The sequence below is a fragment of the Etheostoma spectabile genome, chromosome 2, assembly GCF_008692095.1.
Source record: "Etheostoma spectabile isolate EspeVRDwgs_2016 chromosome 2, UIUC_Espe_1.0, whole genome shotgun sequence".
Taxonomy (NCBI): domain Eukaryota; kingdom Metazoa; phylum Chordata; class Actinopteri; order Perciformes; family Percidae; genus Etheostoma; species Etheostoma spectabile.
In genome coordinates, this window is record NC_045734.1 from 24314534 (window position 1) to 24336622 (window position 22089).

The following is a 22089-nucleotide window of genomic DNA, read 5'->3' on the forward strand; positions in this document are numbered from 1 at the left end:
ATATATATATATATATATATCTTCTCTTTGGCTTTTTTAAAACGCGCGTTGCTTTGCATGCACACTTTTAGACCAAGCAGAAAATGCATGTTACATTGCTACATATTTTAAACAATGTTTGATTATCTCTTGAAATATAAATGATGTTCCAGAAAATGCTGCATGTTTTATGCAAATACTTCTATTGACCCTACGAATACTGTACTTTTAAATGTGAACTATGTAACCTTTAAAAAGGTTAATTAACATAAAGATGCTGAGGGTTATACAAGCCATCGATTCAGTGCGTTGGCAGTGTTTCTACTCTATACTTAAACATAAAATAATCCAACAGAGCAGCAGTGATAGCACAACCAAGCTTCCAAAACCTCCCAGCATGTCATTTTATACATTTTTTACAATTTATTAGTTTATTATTTAGTCATTTTTCATGCTGTTGCTTGACGGATTATGAATTGTGAGCTACATTTCAGGTGGGACAACTTTGTAAATACCAGGTCTGTAAATGGAAATAAGTGACTGATCTCATTGTGCCAGGACACCTGAAAAAGCTGTAGGTTGAAAAATGTCTGGAAGGAGGGATTACAAATCCCTAATCTCCAAAAACACATACACTGTGTATCCAAAGAAAGCAGGAGTATGTTTTGTACGTCACGCACACTCACCTTGTCAGCCATAATCATAGATGAGCCTCCATGGACTCCCAGGACTGGAAGTTGCGTCTGAACGGAGAGGAAGTCAAGGATCTGGGCAATGGCTTCCTGATCGGTGCCATCGGCAAACACAATGCCATGGAGACGAGTGCGTGACAGAAGCTCACACACCTTGGGACACAGTGAAACAAACTCAGGTGTCAAACAAGACTCTCTGTGTGTGTGTGTGTGTTATAGACAGCATGTTTATGTGTTTAATAGTGGTGAACCTGCACAGCATTTCTCACCTGTGTAATCACAGACTTTGGGTCTGTCTGGTTTATCCTCAGTATTACCACGGAGACGTCAAGGGCATCATCAGGGCGCCTAGATGGGCGGAGATCCTGATCAGAAATGAAGCGCGTCTGGCCCATGATCACACCCACACTGAGACCTGGAGGCTTCTGGGACGCCACAGGCACCATCATCTGGGAGAGTAGGAGTAACAGCCAGCCTACTACACCCATCATACCCTGAAAACACACACACAAGCACCAAACATGAACGCAAAGAACCATCTTGTGAAGAAACTGTGACACTTCGTCAATCCTGAATTTATGTTACAAAGCTCATATACTAAGGCTGTAACAGTATTTCTTTACCGTGAAAGTTTTCTGCCTGCTATCAGCAGCCTGTCACAGCTGCAGGTGAGACATTCTGTATCAGAGTTTCCTTGCCATGAACGTAACTGAAAAAGACTTTTCTCAGATCTAATGATTGTAGTTGGACTTCTTTAGCAAGTTATGTTTTTAAGCTTTTTGAGTGTTATTTAATAATTATCTGCTTGAGCTTTTCCAACGTTTTAGACACAGATGTGGTTATAATAATGGTTCAGATTGATGAGAAAAAGAGATGCAAAACTACCGCAAAGAGACACCAAATGACCACAAACCAAGACCCAAAACAACCCCCCACCCCAAAAAAAAAAGTGACCAAAAAGAGACAACTTAAAAAAGATGCAAAAACACACAAGGAGAAACACAATATATGGGGAAATTGATTTATTTTTAATGGAAAACACAATTTTCTTGAGGGATGACGCCTAACCACACCCCCAGGTTCATCCTGTCCACATGCCAAAGTGTCCTTGAGCAAGACACTGAACCCCAACTCGCTGCCATCAGTGTGTGTGTCAGTGGTTGAATACTGTGTTGTCAGGTGTTTATTTGCAAACTGACAAGGTAGAAAATACTGATTATTTCATGAGCTGCTTAAATCTTATCAAAAAATAGTAATCCTAGATAACCAGCCTTCAAGGTGTTTATACGTAACTGTCTTTTCTCAGAATTTCTAATCCCACAAGGTGTGTTTACAGAGAGGGATTGATAACATATCGCCTACCAGTACATGCATAATGATAGCAAGAGAGCACTGTGTGAAGCTAAAAGAAAAGTAACAAGATGAAACTTAATTTGTTGTGAAAACTAAAACTCCTAATCATTTTTATCTGAAAAAACATCTAAAATCAGATGATTTTATTTATTTTATTTTGTACTATTACATAGTTTTGTGTATAACACGTTCATATTTCCCTTGTGTCTTATGAGAATAAGCAATAACTCACACTTCTTGCTATGTTTGTTTACTTGAAAGAAGTTGAGTCACACCTTGTGAAATGAGTTAAAAATCGACTTTACCGTGTTGCGGACAAAATATATTTTGGATTGTGGCTTGTATTTAGCTTTGATTTGAAAAAAAAACTAAAACCTGTGTGACTCAGATATGTGACCTGAATTGAATTATTAGTGCAAGCCACAAGTGCAAAACCAAAAATCAACTGATCAATCCATTTAGGATTTTGCAATGTCGATAGCGCCAAGGTTGACATCACACGCACGTTGCCAAACTCATTTTCTTGTTCCTGATATGAAGATGAGACGCGTGTGACTCGAACATCTCACATTCACCAACAACATGTACAGTGAAAGACCTGTATACCTGTATACATTTTAACATCAATGTACGCTGTAACTATTTTGCGCACGCGCACACGCGCGCACACACACACACACACACACACACACACACACACACACACACACACACACACACACACACACACACACACACACACACACGGTGGATCCAGGAAAAACCAGAGATGAGACGTACAGGATGACCTCAGTTGAGGACAGGTACGCTTGTTATTGTAAGTGCAATGATAAGTTAAATTTTAATAAGTAGGCTACTTTCTCAAACCGTATGACTGTGTGTCCCAGGCCAAGAGAGGAAATGAACTAACAATGTAAAGATCAACAAGCCACTAACAGACATTCTCAATTTTGATTCATTCAATAAATTATTATTTTTTGTCTCAAATCCACCAGCCATTTTCATTTGCAGCATCCTCAGCCTCATTGGTAAGGTTACTAGAAAAACTCAGCCAAGAGTAATGTTTGCAACTTTCTTTGTCTCCCGCAACTTCATTGCAACAAGCATTCGAGAAACATTGCAACTTTCATTGCAACATCAGGCATTTTGGGCCACGACAATCTCAGCGAAATCCTGCAGGGACTGCATGATAGGCCTAAACTGGAAATTGTCCTCTTTCCGTCCTTCACTTTTCAAAAAACATTCAAACAAATAAAAACTGGGCAACCACTAGGAGATCAGGGTTAAACCTAACTATATTTTTTGTTAAAGTGCTTATCAGTCTTTATGACACACCCTAGATTTCTTTTCCCCTGTTTGCCTTTAGTTGAACATAATCTATGCCTGTAGGCAATGTTCAAAGTAAAGTGCCAGCTATTAATGAATAAAATAACCCAGGAATAAATGTAATCTGATTTACCCAAGTCATGAGGCTATAGGGGGAAACATTCCAAATCGCTAAAGGCACACAAGTGTCTGCATCAATCAATAACATTCACCAAGATGAAAAATAACATTTCTTTCAACTCTATATCCTAACCGGATTCCGGTCTAATACAGAGTTTAAGCTCCTGTTCCCACTTCAGCTTACTCTGTGTTACCTTTTCCTGTAATGTGTGCAGATCTAAGAGAAGCAGATGAGTAGAGGAAATGCAGTGTGAAATGCCTAGGGCTGAATGAGAGCTAATGAAACCATGATGCGAATGCTACGTTGCATCTCAGCCAATTTCTTACACCACCACAGTCCAGCAGAGCTGAAAAACACCCCGGGAGGAAACATCACGTCCACAAAATTAACCCACTGTCTCTGTATCTCTTCATCCTGTCCTCTTTCCGTTTGTCTTACTTTGCATTCATGTATGCTAATCGTCTTCATCTATTCATTTTCTCTTAATGTATTTCTTTTTTATAAACTCTTTTCCTCTAATTCTGCCGATCTGTCTTTCTGGGTGGGTTAGTGTGTGTATCTGATCCATGTCATCTCACACCCGGTCTAATCAGGCCAGTTAGTCAAGTCAGTACTTTCCCAGCTTGCTCTCTCTGCCCTGGTGCCCGCAGACTAGCCTGCAGCTCCAGCAGCACTTAGCATACGCCGTTAAATCACACACCGCTACACTCCTGTCCCAGGAAATTAGTGTCAGCTTCAACCAATGGGAACAGATTACACTAACTTTCCCTGGAGTTAGCATCAGGGCTAACATTATAAGAAGTCGAAGTGTACTGTGTCACAACTTCCAAAGTGGTCAACATAGCTGGAAATCTTTGGGTCACCGAGTGTTCCCGCTGTCTTGCAGGATATGCATTTGTGCTTAAAATCCCATCCGTTGACTCCTGCGGTAACTGTTTCCCTCTGTGTTAGCATTTATGCCAATATTTTCACAAAACTCAAAAACAAATCAAGATGTTAATAATTTAATAATATTCAGCGGCATAATTCTCTAGTATCCTGCCAAGGGTCTCTCCTAAAATGTCTTTTAGTATTCAAAAGCTGATTCACAGCAATAAAACGTAGGGAGCTTTTGTTTGTGCTCATCTAAACATGTTTCCTAAATTGTGCAAATTTGCCTCTAAGCAGCAAATTAGTCTCGTCTAGAAATAGTTTTATTTCCTGATGCTAAAGTTAAATTTGCAAAAATGATGCCTCTGTCAAAGCTAGAAACAGCACACCCTGTGCTCAAATGGTAGCTGGCATTAAGAGGCCCTCAAGCTGCCTCAGTGACAATGAATCAGAGGACGTGTTTGTGCACAATGTAACACAACCCAGAGGGATTTTCCTCGGATATAAGCACATTTTTTGGTTCAACAATGTTAGCCCTAACTCCTATTAAATAAAACTCGTGTGGGTGTAATTGCTTAAATCTATCGGCCCACAATTTCATTTTTTCATTCATCGCCAATGAAGCAGCTCAACATAGTATCTCTAGATGACAACACAAATTAGGCTCGCAGTATGTGGGCCATGTTTTCCCAAAATATCTTAAAGTGATACGCCACCCAAAATCTGTCTTTTGAATAGCAACCACTCAACCTTTGTAGGCTTGAAATGAGGCTGCACGAGTTTGTAGTTTCCTCATGAACAACAACATTCCGTCTGTTTCAATCGATTTTAATGCTAACCAGTTTTCACTGTGGACACAAAAGTATCAAAACATCCACAGAAACTCTGAAACTCTCTGAAACTTCTAGTGCACAACCTACTTCTCCACTGTCCATTTATATGTTACACATAGGGTTGCCACCTTTTCTGCAGTAAGATTTTGCATAGTACTGAATATTTTAAACATCTCAGGTATTCCCATAAGAGTACTTATCTGACATAATTTATCGTAGCTTACCTGATTGCTTAGATACCTGTGCTTGTGCTTGCTACGTCACGTCCCCTACAGAGCCAGTGATAATATACACACGAGACACTGACCACTCTGTGCACAAAGCATTGGTTGGAGAGAAAATAGTAAATTGAACATACATATTCACGTAGCCTTATGAAAACCGGGACGTTCAGTGTCCCAGGAGAGTGGATAAATTTCACGGGACAGGTTATTAAAAAGAAGGACAATCCTGGTAAAACTGGGACAGGTGGCAACCCTAGTTAAACACGTTCCTCTCAATAAATTTCTTTGCCAACATCTATTTGCATGGAGCATTGCTTCAAGGCTACAACTGTTCCATCCATCATATGAAGCCTCGTGTATGCGATTTTCCCCAAAATATCTGATTTTTTACAACCAAGTGTGACCAATCAGATACTGCTGTGTCTACTGTTGCTTAACTTATTTGTTTTCCCATTTTATTTCATTTTTCCAACTAATTGTCTGTTTTTTTCTTCTTCTTCTTTTTTTAAATTGACAAGGTAAAATTGTGTTTGGTGCAATGTGAGAGCTGAACATACAATTAGATCTTTGGGTGCTGTTTAAGCCATTTTAAAAACAACAAAACAAAAAACTGTTTACGGCATAATGTGTCATACTGAAAATTATGACTTGAAGTTTATATTTTATAAACTTCTCATAACAAACAATAACAGAAATCCTTTAAAAAAAGTTTTAGCTATCTATGATTGTTTCATTGCTAACGTTAGCTCAAAACGCCATTCAACTGAATGCCTTTGTTGTGTTAGATTGCTAACTTGTAGCCAGCAGTGAACAAACTATAGGTCCATTTTTGTTGCATTGACATTACAGAAGTTTCTCGTTAGCTTCTTGTAGGCTACTTGTCGCATGCGCAACTCTCATCAGCACTCGACTCACATCGATTAGTGACAACATCTTTAAATGCCAATCTCATGCTTTCCCTTTTATCATCCTTTGGTGGCGTTGCTGTGTCACAACAATGTCATGGTTCTATCTGAGAAGGGTGTTGTTGAACTTGAAAACAATTTGTTTAGAAAGCACATAGAAATTGTCATTTCTAAATCTAGTTATTTTATAATTACCTTTGCTTATCTGCAACTTCAAGAGAAAAAGTCCAACATCACCTTGACATATAGATAGATAGATAGATTATACTTTATTTATCCCACGACGGGGAAATTCTGTCGTTACAAGTAGCAGCATAGCAGCAACAGCAAAAAACAAAAAAACAAAACAATAACACACAAACAAGTAAGCACGAAAGAAATACAAGGCAAGAAATACAGGCAAGAAATAGACAATGAAAATATAACCTACAAACACTTGCCTATGGCATTATATGAGATAAGTTGGCTGTGATCTCTCTACAGTCAAGGTTGAATAATATAATACGTTGTGTTGTGCTGTTGTGTGCTCATTTCTTTACCACAATAGTGGTACAAACATCAAATAAATTCTTACAATTTGGTTTCTTAATCCCCATACTACCGACTTCCAAACTAAGTGTCAGGGCTAGATCTATGTACATATTTGGGCTCGCAATCTACATTAAATGTATGAGAAGTACTTAATTTCAGTAACTGGGATTGTCGTTTACGTCCATTCTGCATGTAAACGACATCTCCAAAGATGCAGTTCAATGGCAAAATGGTGATACAATAGGGTAATAAATCTTGAAAGAAATCAAGCCCAGAAAAATTAAATTAAAATGTTGTTATGTATGCTCTAAAATGAGTTTACGGTTTGTAAAACCAATGCAGTAGAAGTCATTAAGCAAATAAATTGCCTTTAAAAAAAGTACATGCCACTGCAACTAGATGTCAAGTGTGCAATCACCAAAGTGCATTAGCTCATATTAAATGATCACAAAGCCACAACTCTCCACCCTCTTTATCTTCTTTATACTGCACTACTTTTCTTTCCAAGAAGCTGTCACTCTCATTTCTAAATAATTCACTGAAGCTCTCCTACACATGTTTCTGCTGTCATGGTGATTTCCACAGAATGCAGGAATATTAATTTTCAAATCCCCCAACACAACCTTCCCTTATTATACCATTTCAAATCTGCACCTACGTTGTAGAGGAAAATCATTTTTCTTGTAATTTTGACCCTTGAATATTGGGTGAGCTTCAACAAATATTTACCAGAATGTGCAGTCAACCACTTTTATGAAATCTCCCTGTGTTATGTGTGCAATCCTTCTTTAAATGCTAAATGCATTTGCATGAAGAAGAGAGGCACACTTCACTGACCGCACGCAAGCTATGTCTCAGATGAAAGGCAAACTGCGCTTCCAGGCCGCTGCACCTGTTTGATAAATAACATGCACATCAAGTGAATTTTATGTTGTCTAATGCTGTCGGTTTTTGGATTTGCTAAACAATGTAACTTGACAACATCGGCACAGTTAGTGTTGTCCTAAGTACTGTAACTAACAGCAAATATGTAATGCGTGTTTGATGCTCATACAAATGCATGATCTGCCAGGGATTTTCTGTATGTATGAAATACACCGAAAAAATTGTAAACGCAACACTTTTGTTTTTGCCCCCATTTTTCATCAGCTGAACTCAAAGATCTAAGACTTGTATGTACAAAGGCTTATTTCTCTCAAATATTGTTCACAAATCTGTCTTAATCTGCGTAAGTGAGCACTTCTCCTTTGTCGAGATAATCCGTCCACCTCACAGGTGTGGCATGTCAAGATGCTGATTGAACAGCATGATTATTGCACAGGTGTGCCTTAGCGCCACAGTAAAAGGCCACTTTAAAATGTGCAGTTTTACTATATTTGGGGGGTCCGTTTGAGGGGGTCTGCAATTAGGGTTAGGGTTTACCAGTGAAGAAAACACCTCTCCAAAGTGCCAGACATCATTGAATGTGAGCATTTGCCCACACAAGTTGGTTAAAACGACGAACCGCAGTCAGGCAGAGAGAGAGAGAGAGAGAGAGAGAGAGAGAGAGAGAGAGAGAGAGAGAGAGAGAGAGAGAGAGAGAGAGAGAGAGAGAGAGAGAGAGGGAGGGAGAGATTAACCCTAACCATAACACCAGATACTGACTGATTTTGGAGTTGCCTTTTATTGTGACCAGCCTAGCCCCCAAATTCCACAGGATGCAAAACAGGAGTAGAGGGGAAACCACTCTGAGCTGTGTTTTAAAGGTGTAGTGCTGGGAAATATGATCCACCGTGAGCACGGTTTATTTTATTTTGAGATTTAACCGGATGTTGTATTTGTTTCTGTGCTCAACTTCCTGTCTGTGGAAGTAGACACATTGACTTTAATGGAAACAAAACGACGCCGTTCCGGAGCGGATCCGCAGCCGTTCCGCATCCTGTGGAATTTGGGAGTCAGGCACACATGTGTAAGAGAGAATGAATGCGTGTGCCTGAGCGGTGTGCCCCAGGCTGTAGGTGGTGCCAGAGGAGCTGGATTATTTTTTAATTACCTGCTTTATGTAGTAGGCATACTACTCAATTATGGGGTCAGTTTCAGCAAATATGAAAGTTAGTTTTATAAGTCTTACCTACTGCATCTTAAAAAGAAAAAGGATAAAGGGTCTCTCTCTCTCTCTCTCTCTCTCTCTCTCTGTTATATTTGTTGGGAAAGATACATAGTTTGCAGAAGGTAAAAGAAGAGCATACCACCCACCGTTTCTTAGTTTTACTTGGCTGCAATAGTACTGTAACAAGCTAGCCAAGCTTGTCACATTACCGGGCAGTCGGTGCTAAGTTGTGTCTCAGTTGGGTAAAAAAATTAAAACACATTGCAGATGGTGGTGTGACGTCTTCAAGCACATATTGGAAAAATGTTTTAAAAGGTGTGGAATACTTGAAAAAAAAACATTTGTTTGCTTTGTGTATTTGTATTAGTTTTTTTGATGGCAGAAGTTTTCCTTAGTCAGTTTGATTGGCAGCAGATATCTTAAATTATTTCATTAAAGTTCACTAACACCTCGAAACAAATAGTGCGGTGTCATAGGTGTCACTGATAGTAGCAGAGCTACACAGAGTCCCCAATGTGTTAGGAATGCAATAGTGGTCGCTGCCTGTGTTAAGCAAGTCAGGTGGGGTGATTAAGTAAGCAGGTAAATCATAACATCCCTTCATCAAGCAAGCAAAAAGGCAACTTTTCTTCACAAAAGATAGAATTTTGGAATTTTGTTAACCATATGTACATGTTTAAGATTTACAATGGACTCCTACGGGAAAGTTTCTGAAAACCTTGATAACTGAATATACTCTATTGCTGTCCAGAACACGAGTTTTGCACTAAATATGCTAGGGTTTTTGATACAAACATAAACCTAAACCCCCAACTCATTCCCAGAGCTTCTATTTTTGCCGGATACCAGAGAGCGCCGCAGCAATTCAGCACATGGCAGATAGTGCGGGACAGGAAGTTGAGCACAGAAACAAAAAAAACATCCGGTTCATTTTCAAAATAAAATAGGCCGTGCTCACAGTGGATCATATTTCCCAGCACTACACCTTGAAAACAGCACAGAGTTGTTTTCTCTCTATTCCTCTGGATCGGAACAAACTGTTGTTGGTTTTTTGGTTGTATTCTACATGAATTTGCGAGATCTTGTGGGTCCTCGAGACTTGAACTGTCAATTGTGGCCGCAGCCGTTCCGCAACAAACTCGGACCTGGTGGGTATTGACGGATGGCGACTCACGGAGCCAACACACAGCAGAGCCAATCCGCAGCTGTTACGCATCCGGTGGAAATTAGGGGTAAGACTACAGCTTTAGTTATGTATTAAAAAACATTTTTAGGAGTATTCTATTGTAACAGTTGTTTAATAATACACTTTTTTTTAACAAATTCATTCATGCATTCTTTATAAGCTAAAGGCACAGGATATAATGATACAACTATCAGGGAAAGATCAGCTGTAACACCCTGACCCTGTGCCTATAACATGTAGTGCCACAAGGCAGTGTCCTGGGCCCCCTACTATCTGTTTAAGCCAATTGGAGGCACAATTTGATTTGGGTGTCAATAGAATTTTTCATCATGTCTGCTTTCTGAAACAATATATTATGCATATATATATATATATATATATTTTTTTTTTTTTCTTTTTTTTTTTCATATCACACATTTTTCAATTTTATTCCCTTATCTTGATGTCAGAAATTAATGGCTTGTTATAGCTTGATAAAGGTTGTTGAACTATGTAAGCACCAGTACAGGAACAATGACAGAAATAAGTCTATGACTTCATTCTGGTTTCATATTTTATGAATGTAAAATAAGTCAAAATGAATATCAAAATATTTGATATTGAATCAATTGACTACCTGCACTTTCGCAAAGATAGTTTGCAATATCAAACAACAAAGTACATTTTTATGTTTATTTTGAAGGCGCAACAGTACACTTAGATATGGAAATTTTAGCAAGTGTAGAAACAAACACCATATTTCACAATTATTCACAAACATAACACTACTGCCCTTTAACCTCTACTACAACTACTAAATAAAATAAGAAGCTGGTTTTAATTCAATAAAATGTCAGTGTATTTTCTCAAAATAATTTTATTAAAGGTGCACTTTCACATCATAAACTCAAATATTCTTTTTCTGACCTGGGAGCACTAGGGTTTATATTTTTCAGAGATTGCTCAGCATTTACTAATGCACAGTGTGCATCATTATCCACCCACCCAGACAGTGAATTGCAAAATATAATTGTTGTCTTTATTTGCAAGCAGGATATGGTGGAAAGGTCTTGTTTGAAATATCATTTTTATTTGTTTAACCGTAATGTAAGGTCTGTATAGTGCCTTCCTGTTTGTCCTCGACAAAACCGCCTTACTGTTAGACAGTCTTTTAACAACCCAACAGCCTTTTTCCACATCAAAATTGTGCGCACATGTGTTTGGTGGACACAATTTTGAGATTCAAAATTTAAAAGTTTAAGTGATTACCTGGAAATTTAAGCTACTTAACGTTTCATTTTGCAATTTACCTGGTTGTCTGTGCACTTTTTGGTTATGGTTGCTTATTTTGCAGCAACACCGCAACTTATCTCAGGTGCTCCGCCCAAGACGATTGTGATTGGTTTAAAGAAATGTCAATAAGCCAGAGCACGTTTTCCTCCCATCCCCCAATGCTATGTGGAGTAGTAAGACCCTCCTCCAGCACACTTTGGAGGAGTTACATTACATTTTACATTAGAATTGCACTAGCATAAGCATAGGGGGTTAATGTTTGCATATTAAAAATAATTTAACCAAACTGTTACTGTTTTAGTCAAAGAGCTTGCAACCTTGGGTGCAGCAACAAGGTACATACAGATAGAATTAACCAGATACCAAATTAGAGACTCCACACATTTGGGGGATCTGTTTGTTTACATGACACACTTTTGCAGTAAACTTGTATTATTTAAAAACATGGCTGACCACAAACTGCATGAACACCAGAGAACACCATTAACACAGCACAGTATTATGAGGTAAGACTATATAAATCTACAATGTGATTTGTCTAGCTTTCTATTATTAAAAGGACCTGAAACATTAAAATGACACAAGACGGTTGTAGACAATCAGTGGTAAGCCTTGTTAGACAATCTCATGTAATGATGGAATAAATTCTCCTTTTAATTTTTAACCAAAAACTGAATTTGTACTGATTTTAATGCATGACAAGTGCACCACTCTCTTGAACAATCTATTATTGATGAAAGTGAAGACATTTATTAGTCCACCAAATGTCTTCTATAGTACTACGTATTGCTGTAAAAGGTTAAGGAAATAAAAGTATTGAAATGACATTTTTAACTTTCCTTGACGAAACACTGACATTTTTAAATTTTCCATGACGTAACATTGTCCATGTAGCATGTTATTTTCCCTTTCATGTTTTTCTACTCAAGCCCCTTTCAGAAATGCACATTATCTCGTAAATGTGCTGCCAGTTTTACATGCTTGGTTTCATGTTTGAAAATGCACCAGAATCTTTTCTGTAAAAGTCACAACAGTGACCTTCCTAAGTTGGACCTTGTAACAAAGGCTACAGCAGGAGAAGGTTAAATACAGATCTTGTTCTGATCTGTATCTGTATCTGTATTATCACACTGAATTATCCTCTCTTATGCACAAAGAAAATAAATCAATTTAATAAACTACTGAATATTGGAAATGAGACAGTCTTAAGTTGTTCTATTGATAGATCAGTATATAAATGTTTTTTTTTTTTTTGCCAATGGATAAAATTGATTGCCATAGTATCATTTTACATCCTGAAATTGATATGTATCAGAATTTAGTAACATTTGTGGAAGACTGATTGCTTTAATAATCTAGTATATTTAATAGCTGACAAATGTTTTAAAACATTGATTTTAAAATCATGTAAACATCCAATAATGCCATAAAGCAGTGCTGCTCATTGATTTTCATTACTGCCCACAATAGCCTGATACAACTACAAATATAAAAGGGATGAATGCCACGGGATAAACATTATGGCAACATCTCAGTTGACAGTAGACAAATTAATATTATCTTGATGAATATACAGTATATCTCCCACTCCTCCTTCACACTGAAAGGTAAAAGAGGAAAAAAAAAAATCCTACAATCAAAATAAACATCAGACCTGTCTCCCTCGCAGCAGAATTCTGCATCTAATAAATTGTGAAAATTATGTGAAAACGTATTACGGGATTTACAACTGAGAAGTGGGGGCGAGCGTCCCTCATGCTCACAATGGTCATTAATTAAGACTAACAGCAAAATAGGTTTTAAAATCCATCGCTGATGAAGCCTGTGAGAGACCTGAGAACAATCAATCAGTATTTCCATCTCATTACTGTTCTTTAGCCGTGACACACAGTGGCTCTTTTCATACTGGTCTTGTTGTGTGACAATAGAGGGTAAAGGAGACCTACAGTGTGTATGAATGCCATAAAAGCCATTACTTAAAAAAAAACATTTGAAGCGAGCAATTTTACAGATTCCATGCCTGAAATATATTATACTATAAATGAATTTATGTTTGTGGTCAAGGCATACATTTGATGGATTTCCAAAAGCCTCTAACCTGTGATCTATCTTTGAGTATACATCTCTGGGCACCGCAGTCAACATATGTTTTTTGATGTGTTGCTTATTGCTGTTAAAAATTGCACTTGGCAGGAGGAGACTGAGGCTTCAAATGTTCCCACATCACCAGATGCCCCGTCTGGCTGAGACAGCACCTGTCGCCAGCGTTGCATGGAGCATTATGCCTGGAGTAATATATTTTTAATGATTAGTGGATGCTTTGGGGATATTTTTTGGCCTCTGAATCTTGCTGCCTGGCAGAGTTCATAACAACTGGTAGAAAAAAAAAAAGAATTTAAACTGACTAGACACCGACACAGTAAATCATAGAGTGAACTGTTTAAAATTACATGTTGAAGGTTTCCCGGTAGATGGCCATTGAAGATGCCACTTCACTTTATTGCAAGATACACCTCAGTTGCTTTGTGTTAATTTGTTTTTAATGTACCAAGTAATCAAAAGCACATAATCTTTTGCAGGGTGTAACTCACATGTCAATAATTGATTATTATTTTCTACTTGGCATTTAAGGGTATGCAAATGTATTTTAAATTAGTAAACAAACAACACCTTTTGCTTTTTGTTTACATATTTATTTAAGAAATCAGTGTGTTTCTCCAAGGTAAGCAGCGTATTGTTGAAAAATTGGTACACTAGAGTGTGCGAGTATAATATCTAGTACTCAACACCACTGTGAACCACTTAAATCAATCTGTACTTTATAAAAAGAAAAAATGCAATCTACCTTGATCTAGGATTATATAATTGAAAATCCCACATGGTACTCTGTGTTTCAAAAACAGAGAAATAACACATACAAAAAGGATCAACAGCAGATAATCGATGAAAGCAGAGTCAGTGCTCCAGGAGGTCTCCTAGGTGCTGTGTTTGTACAAATTGGAGACGGGAGAGAGGACTTTGACTGAGGCAAACCCACTGAGTTACAGCAGAGATAAAAGCATGGATGACTTTTACCAAATCAATAATGGATATCACAGTTTCATTTTGAAAACAATCTCAAAGAACTCTTCCCAAAATGGGGAATTTATATGAACATGCCCATGTTCGTTCATCTCTGTAGGTATGCTCCTATGTAGGTGGGGAACATATTTGCCCCATCAAAACATCTTATTTTAAACCACGTTGACATTACCCAGTAACATTGGTCCCCTATCAATGGCGTGACAGGCTATTGCACTGAGACAACGGAGCCACAGCTGTATGGCAAACCTTGCCCACTGTGCCTACAAGCATGAACACATGTATTGTCTTAACACCTTGGCTTTCTGAACAGGCCAGCAAAGAAAGTGTACACATTAGGTAGCTAGCTAATTAGCAATGCAGATGCAACAGTTTAAAGAGTTTACAAATGGGATCAGCAGGGCCCCATGTACCTGGTATAGACATCTGTATCCGGATACCTTGCAAAGTATAAATGCACATAGATCACAGTTGGAGTGCTGTTAGATCGGCCGGAGCACATCTGGAGGCATGTTTGTTGACAAGTCTGCCTGCTCCACCTATAATTTGCATAATTTTCCAATTTGCATAATCAGAGAACTGAGAAAACATGACACTTAAAGACACTTAAAACGATGCACACTGGTTTTCCAATTATTACAACCGTTAGGAAACGAGCACCAGTAATACTGAGTATTTTTATTAGATTTCTTCAAACAAAAGAAAAATTGAACCAGGTGGACTTTGGCCAAAGTTTTAGGCTTGTGGAGTGTGCTTACTTTGCAGCAAATATAAGCTCTCATGAGTCTTGAAGAGTAAAGGCACATTTTAGCATTTTTGTTTGACTGAAGCAAACAGAAAGTGTCAAATTAAACTCAATGCTTAAAATAAAGGAACTGAAAACAGAGTAGGGTTTCATTTCAACTAAAGTGACTTCACTGAAATCAATGCTAGCCAACGTTGAACATCTGCTCACTGATAAAACAAGTGTTTTTGGCCTGAAACTCTAGATTCCGTTTACAAGCGTTTTCCCATAACACATAAAAGAAAATCTTCAGTTGTTTTAGTCACTGTTTATATCAATACTCTAACAAAAAAGATGATTTTTTGAATTTATTTCAATTCAATGTGTTAATGAGAAACTTCTATTTTCACTAGAAACACAATATGAGTTAGATAATAGAGCCATTTTAACTGTTCTGAAGCTGAATGATGAAATTCCTTATGGATTTAACATCACTGGCACAGTTGGTGCAGAGCACACATTGCCAGCCTTTCCTTATCGTAATGTGGCTGCTGGCTTATCAGAGAATTACAATAACTATTCATTTTACACCCTCTTTTGGAAACAATGATGGTACCACAGTAGCATATTACTGTGTGGCGCCATAGTACCATTGTTAAAAGAAAGCCCTACCCTGCACATGTTATCTCCTCTGGTATAATAATTGTATTCACTGTAAAACACTGAGACACACACTGAGTTCATTGTGCCCTAATAATATATGTAAAACATTAAATGGAGCGGCAACCATCTCCCCTGTAATCAGTGAGACCACTCACAATGATCCCTGTTGGAGACAGATCAATAAAGTGGCCAAATATAACTGATACATTTATGTGACTGATCTGTTTCTCATGCCCGTGAAAAACTGAACCAAATTGGATTTAAAAAGCTGAATAATGTCTAACTGTAACTAGGACAGTGTTATATCAGTCTGAGCCAAAATCTGGTGTCTGTAAAAGCATAAAATTGGAATATGGGTTTTGGGTGTTAAGTTGGCCAAAATGACAGGGCCAGACTGGCCGCACTTAGGCCCCTCTTAAGCCTCTTTTTGAGCTTGGAAAAACCCTTAGACAGACAAAGTGTAAAAGCCATTATTTAAGGTAACAGCTAAGCCTCCTAGGAAGCTGGACTTTTTTTCACTTTAAAGCCACATGTTGTGTTTAATACTAATCAAGCTAATTCAAAAGCACACCATTTAAATAGACACAGTGGGGGGTTACAATCCAAAATGAAAAGCATTAAGCTTTCAACTGAAAGACGAATACTGGCATCAAAGGAGAGCACATCTGTGTGCATTTTGTTTTTTAACGATGACCACTGATTATCCATAATGATGGTCTTTACTTTTAAAAAGTACAGTGGTGTGAAAAAGTGTTTGCCCCCTTCCTCATTTCCTGTTCCGTTGCATGTTTGTCACACTTAAGTGTTTCGGAACTCAAACCAATTAAACAATAGTCAAGGACAACACAAGTAAACACAAAATGCAACTTGTAAATGAGGTGTTTATATTAAGGTGAAAAAAAATCCAAACTCTCATGGCCCTGTGTGAAAAAGTGATTGCCCCCCTTGTTAAAACATACTATAACTTGTGTTGTCCACACCTGAGTTCAATTTCTCTAGCCACACCAGGCCTGTTATTGCCACACCTGTTCACAATCAAGGCATCACTTAATAGGAGCTGCTTGACCCGTAAGGTCCCACAAAGATCCTTAAAGCTACACATCATGCTGAGACCCAAATAAATTCAGGACAATTGAAAAAGAAGTAATTGAGATCATCGTCTGGAAAGGGTTATAAGCCTTTCCAAAGCTTTGGGAATCCAGCGAACCACGTGAGAGCCATTATCCACAATGGCGAAGACATGGAACAGTGGTGAACCTTCCCAGGAGTCCGGCCGCCCCAAAATTACCCCAAGACGCAGCACGAGTCATCCAAGAGGTCCAAAAGACCCCACAACAACTCCAAAAAACTGCAGCCTCACTTGCCTCAGTTAAGGTCAGCGTTCATGCCTCCACCATCAGGAAAAGACTGGGCAAAAATGGCCTGCATGGCAGAGTTCCAAGGAAAAAAACCACGCTGGCAAAAGAACATCAAAGCTCGTCTCAATTTCTCCACAACACATCTTGATGATCCCCAGACTTTTGGGACAACATTCTTTGGACCGATGACAAAAGTGGAATTCTTTGGAAGGTGTGTGTCCAAGTATATCTGGCTTAGAACGAACACTGCATTTCATAAAAAGAAATTATCCCAACAGTAAAATTGGTGGTGGTAGTGTGATGGTCTGGGGCTGTTTTGCTGCTTCAGGACCTGGAAGACTTGCCGTGATGAAAGGAACTATGAATTCTGCTGTCTACCAGAGATCCTGAGAGAATGTCCGACCATCTGTCGTGTACTCAAGCTGAAACGAATTTGGGTTCTGCAGCAGGACAATGATCCTAAACACACCAGCAAGTCCACCACCAAATGGCTGAGAAAAACAAAATGAAGACTTTGGAGTGGCCTAGCCAAAGTCCTGACCTGAATCCTATTGAGATGTTGTGGTATGACCTTAAAAAGGCTGTTCATGCTGCGAAAACCCTCTAATGTAACTGAATTAGGACATTTCTGCAAAGATGATGGGCCAAAATTCCTCCAGACGCTGTAAAAGCCTCATTGCACGTATCGCAAACGCTTGGTTGCAGTTGTTGCTGCTAAGGGTGGCCCAACCAGTTATTAGGTTTAGGGGGCATCACTTTTTCACACAGGGCCATGATGTTTTGGATTTTTTTTCACCTTTTATAATAAACACCTTCATTTACAAATTGCATTTTGTGTTTACTTGTGTTGTCCTAGACTATTTTTTTAAATTGGTTTGATGTTCCGACACACTTAAGTGTGACAAACATGCAAAGGAACAGGAAGTTAGGAAGGGGGCAAACACTTTTTCACACCACTGTATTGTTAGTCGTTGTTTTGGTTTTCTTGCACACAAATGTACTGTTTAGGTTCTGTCTCACCACTTTCATCAACCTCGTTTCCAGATCCAGCCTAGTTTAATGCGCCTTCATTTTATATAGTATATGTAGTAGGGAGTCCCTACTCTGTCTCTCTTTCAGCTAAGGGTCATAGCTAAAAACATTAAAGACCCCTGATTTCATCACAGTCATTTTGAGTGACAGGTGGCTGCAGTCACAAGGGGCAAGCATAGAGAGTAGGCCGGAGCCGCACACACTGAGCTTCACAATGGCAAACCTTTAGGTACCGCCACAAAGATTACACCCATGTTTTTTTTTTACTGTCTATGGTCTCCCAACTCTGGTGTATTGTCAATCAGGTAGCACACACTGGGTTTCTTACTTAAAACAGCTGCCCATTGTATGAAAATTAATGGCAGTGGATTCACAGCCACAATGCTTTAAGGATAACTTTGGGGCTTTTTTTTTCAACCTTTCCGATGTTTTTGTGTTGAAGTGACTGACGGGAACCACAATCTTTGAAATTGGTCCTGTATTAAGCAAGATCGTTGTCAGCAACGGCGAAACAAGCTACAATGTAAGTTAATAGGGCAATTGTTTTGCTACAGCTTGTATCTACTTACACAAAGGTGCTTGTTTAGCCACCGACAGGCTCAGATTAAAATTCTAAGTGTCTACTCTAAGGAGGTCAACCTTTCGGTTGAAGAGTAAGGTCCTTTTTTTAAACATAAAAACATCAGCAAAATTGCATTCGCTAAACCCACCGTACTCCAAAATAAAGCATCGTAAAATACACTTCATTCAAAGTTGACAGAAACAAAGTAAAACTATGAAAAAAACGTTTTGGGGCGTCTTTCCACTTTTCCAACCATCCCAACTCTAATTTTGGTTGAAATAAACATAGTTTGCAGGTTTAAATGTGAAAATATGTTGTCTCTATACACTTTTACGCTTTTTTAAATGGAGTCTGATGGGTTTAGCGCTAGTAACTTGTTGTTGTGTTGCTGTTTCTGACAGAAAGGTTTCAAAAACATCTATCTCTGAAGGGATCCTATCTACCTAAAAAAACGGTAGTTACCCTTTAAGTTCAACTGGATGGCTGCCATAGTGGCTACCTTATAGTAAACTTATCTTCAATGTGTAAATTAAATGGGTTTTTATTTGCGCTTGCTGGAGACTAGCGAATAAAAACAGTCATTTTCCTCAGAAGTTGACCAGCTAGCAGACAGCTAAAAGGACCTTTTCAGCTTGTTATGCTGTCGTCGAGGGGCTAACAAATCCAATGAATGCAGCCATAAGAAGACTTGATTGTTACACAAGTAATTTTAGTTGTTATCAGTGAAGAGAACATCAGGTGTTTTCCAGTAGGCTTGTGTATTACCAACACATACGCCTAAAAAACTATTTGGTTATTGAGCCAATGGAAATGACTAAGCAGTAACATAAGAACATTATTTCACACAGATGGAAATCGATTAGCTTTCATAACAAAATATGAAAAAAAAAGACACATTCATCAAAGGGAGAGACATATAGACTGTGTCGGAGGTGTGACTAACTGCCAAGACAGCTCAATAAAAAGCCATAAATGACTTAACATCCCTTTAACCTTTATCTCCCGCCATCTGTTATACAGTAATGCCATCAACAATAGAATTCTGCTTAGTCAAAATGTAAATGGTATAAAAGACGTTTCTTTTTTAGTATACTGCACACTGAATAAGATCTGAAAGGCAACATTCAAAGTGTCACTGAAAGGCTAACGTAATAAGAAACGTAACTGCTATTCTGCAATGTGAAAGAACTAACATTGTGTAACATAACATTAATTCAAACACCCTTATAAAGAATAGAAGTTCAAAAAGCCATTTTCATCAATCATCCAGCTGGTCCATCCGTCTGCAACAGAAGCATTTGGGATATGTGACTGTTTTGACAGATTTGTTGATTGAAATAGGAACATGGAAGGCTGCTTCTAAAGGTGGCAATTTCTTGGTTGGTTCCTATTATGCGTGTCATTCTGTTAAATCCACCCTGAAACCACCTCTTAAGTAGGATAAAGATTATCCTGATTTTCAGCATCAAAACTATCTGCCTTTGAGTCGTGAAAAAACAGATATGAGTTTTACGATTGATTAAAACTAGGATTTGATTTCTAAAATCCTAGCATGAGAAATTATTATTATTTTTCAGGTTTGAAAACCCCCACATTTTCAGATCTATTTCAATCCGATTAATTAAATCTAATCAAAAAGTTGGGTTGGAACTGGATAAGACTTATCTGGAATCTTGAGCTGAAGGAAACACTTATAAACCCATTAAAGATACACTGATGCAGGTGTGTACTAGCTATAAAGATTTAGTCATAGGTCCCTTGAATGTTACTGTGTAAGCTACAGGACTTGAAGGCTGCAACCAATGTAACGGTAAATGTGATGCATTTCCAGTTCTTCATTTTTCTTATTTAGTTTTTATTTGTTTTTAAATCTGGAGGTATGAATTTTAAATCTTCTGTTTTTATATTAAATATTAAACAGGTGAGTGGTTCACTGATGATTAACAAACAACTATTTATTAACTGTAACATAGAAACAGATGAATTTTCAAAAGAGGTAAAACAAGGAATACTTGTTTTAAGGCATGAAATGATCAAATATACAGAAGTAGAGCATCATCACAAAACGACTGCCCTACTTCAATCTAAAAATATCAGTTCAAAAACCTGTATTAGTCAAACCATACTTAATATCGCTATGGCTCACTAGCTCATTAAATGAGACCACCAATTGTGTTTTGATTAAATGATTAAACAGGGCACGTTCTTAGGAGGCTTTTGGGTTATTAACTTGTGTCTGAGAAGGCCCTATCACACATCAATATACAGAAAACCAGCGGGGGTCAAATGACTCCTTATCATATGTCACTCAGCCCTTTTCACTGGTAATTGCTAGGAACGGAAAAATGAAAACACTCATTTTCATCCTCTCAAGCCTCATGTGAGCGCCATTTGACCTGTGATTGTATAAGACAGCGACTGTGAAGGCAGGGCATAAAAAATTCTCAATACAAAATACTCAATTTGTTTGCCACTAAAAGTCCAATGTAGCCAAATCTTGGTGGTGGATATGGTCAGTACAAGATTATCTGGCGCAACACAGTACAGGCACAGTTGCAGGTTTAATTGACTTTAAAGAAAGTGCTTGCTCAGCGGATGACAGCTGAAGCTAAAGGCCACGCCAGAGGCTTGGTGGCTGAACACGATTTGGCTGTTAATATTCTGGACAGATATTTTCTAACATGCAGTTTGTCAACTTCAGTGGATAGTGTGCTCCAACGAAAAATACTGTGCAGAAAATTGGTTTATTTGCTGTGGCTCTTATCTCAGGATATGTCAATACCTCCTTCAGGACAAATACAGCTACAACACAGGGCAGAAGGGTGCATATTCCACCCACAGGTTCTTTGGCTTTTCTCTTTTTTAAGCGTTTTTCTAATTATTCTTCATACGCTCTAGGTTGCAATCTTGTGTGTTTACTCCTACCTAAAATCCTCTCTATGTTCATGGAAAAAGGAGGAGAAAAAAAGGAGAGGATATGAGGATTCGTAGGTTTTATTCTAGTATTTGTGACTCAAATACATTTAAAATAACCTGAAAGATACCAGGGCAATATTTTCAGTAATGATGTGTTATCATCAAACAGCCATTCTTAAAGTAAATCAATTAGTTGATAAGCTATTCTTTGACTATATGTCAGTAATCACAATAATAATTGCAATTTTTGTGGACCAGCAAGGTCAAAACTATGTATTTTTAATGAAAATAAAAAGATCTGTGCAGAAATGCTCTCTGAACCATTCCCCACTTGCAGGCATTTGTAGATTTGGGGCTAATTTTGGGCTCTAG

General features: G+C 38.2%; 1 protein-coding gene across 2 annotated transcripts in view; it reads right to left on the bottom strand.

The window, feature by feature from the left end:
- The window catches only part of grin2ab (glutamate receptor, ionotropic, N-methyl D-aspartate 2A, b), a 95042-nt gene that overhangs the window by 69314 nt on the left and 3639 nt on the right, over nucleotides 1-22089 (bottom strand). For both annotated transcript variants that reach the window (XM_032535735.1, XM_032535742.1), the window contains exons 3-4: nucleotides 941-1165; nucleotides 666-824 (exon numbers count right to left, since the gene is read on the bottom strand). In XM_032535735.1, the coding sequence (XP_032391626.1) occupies nucleotides 666-824; nucleotides 941-1165 (384 nt within the window). The remainder of the gene's footprint in view (nucleotides 1-665; nucleotides 825-940; nucleotides 1166-22089) is intronic.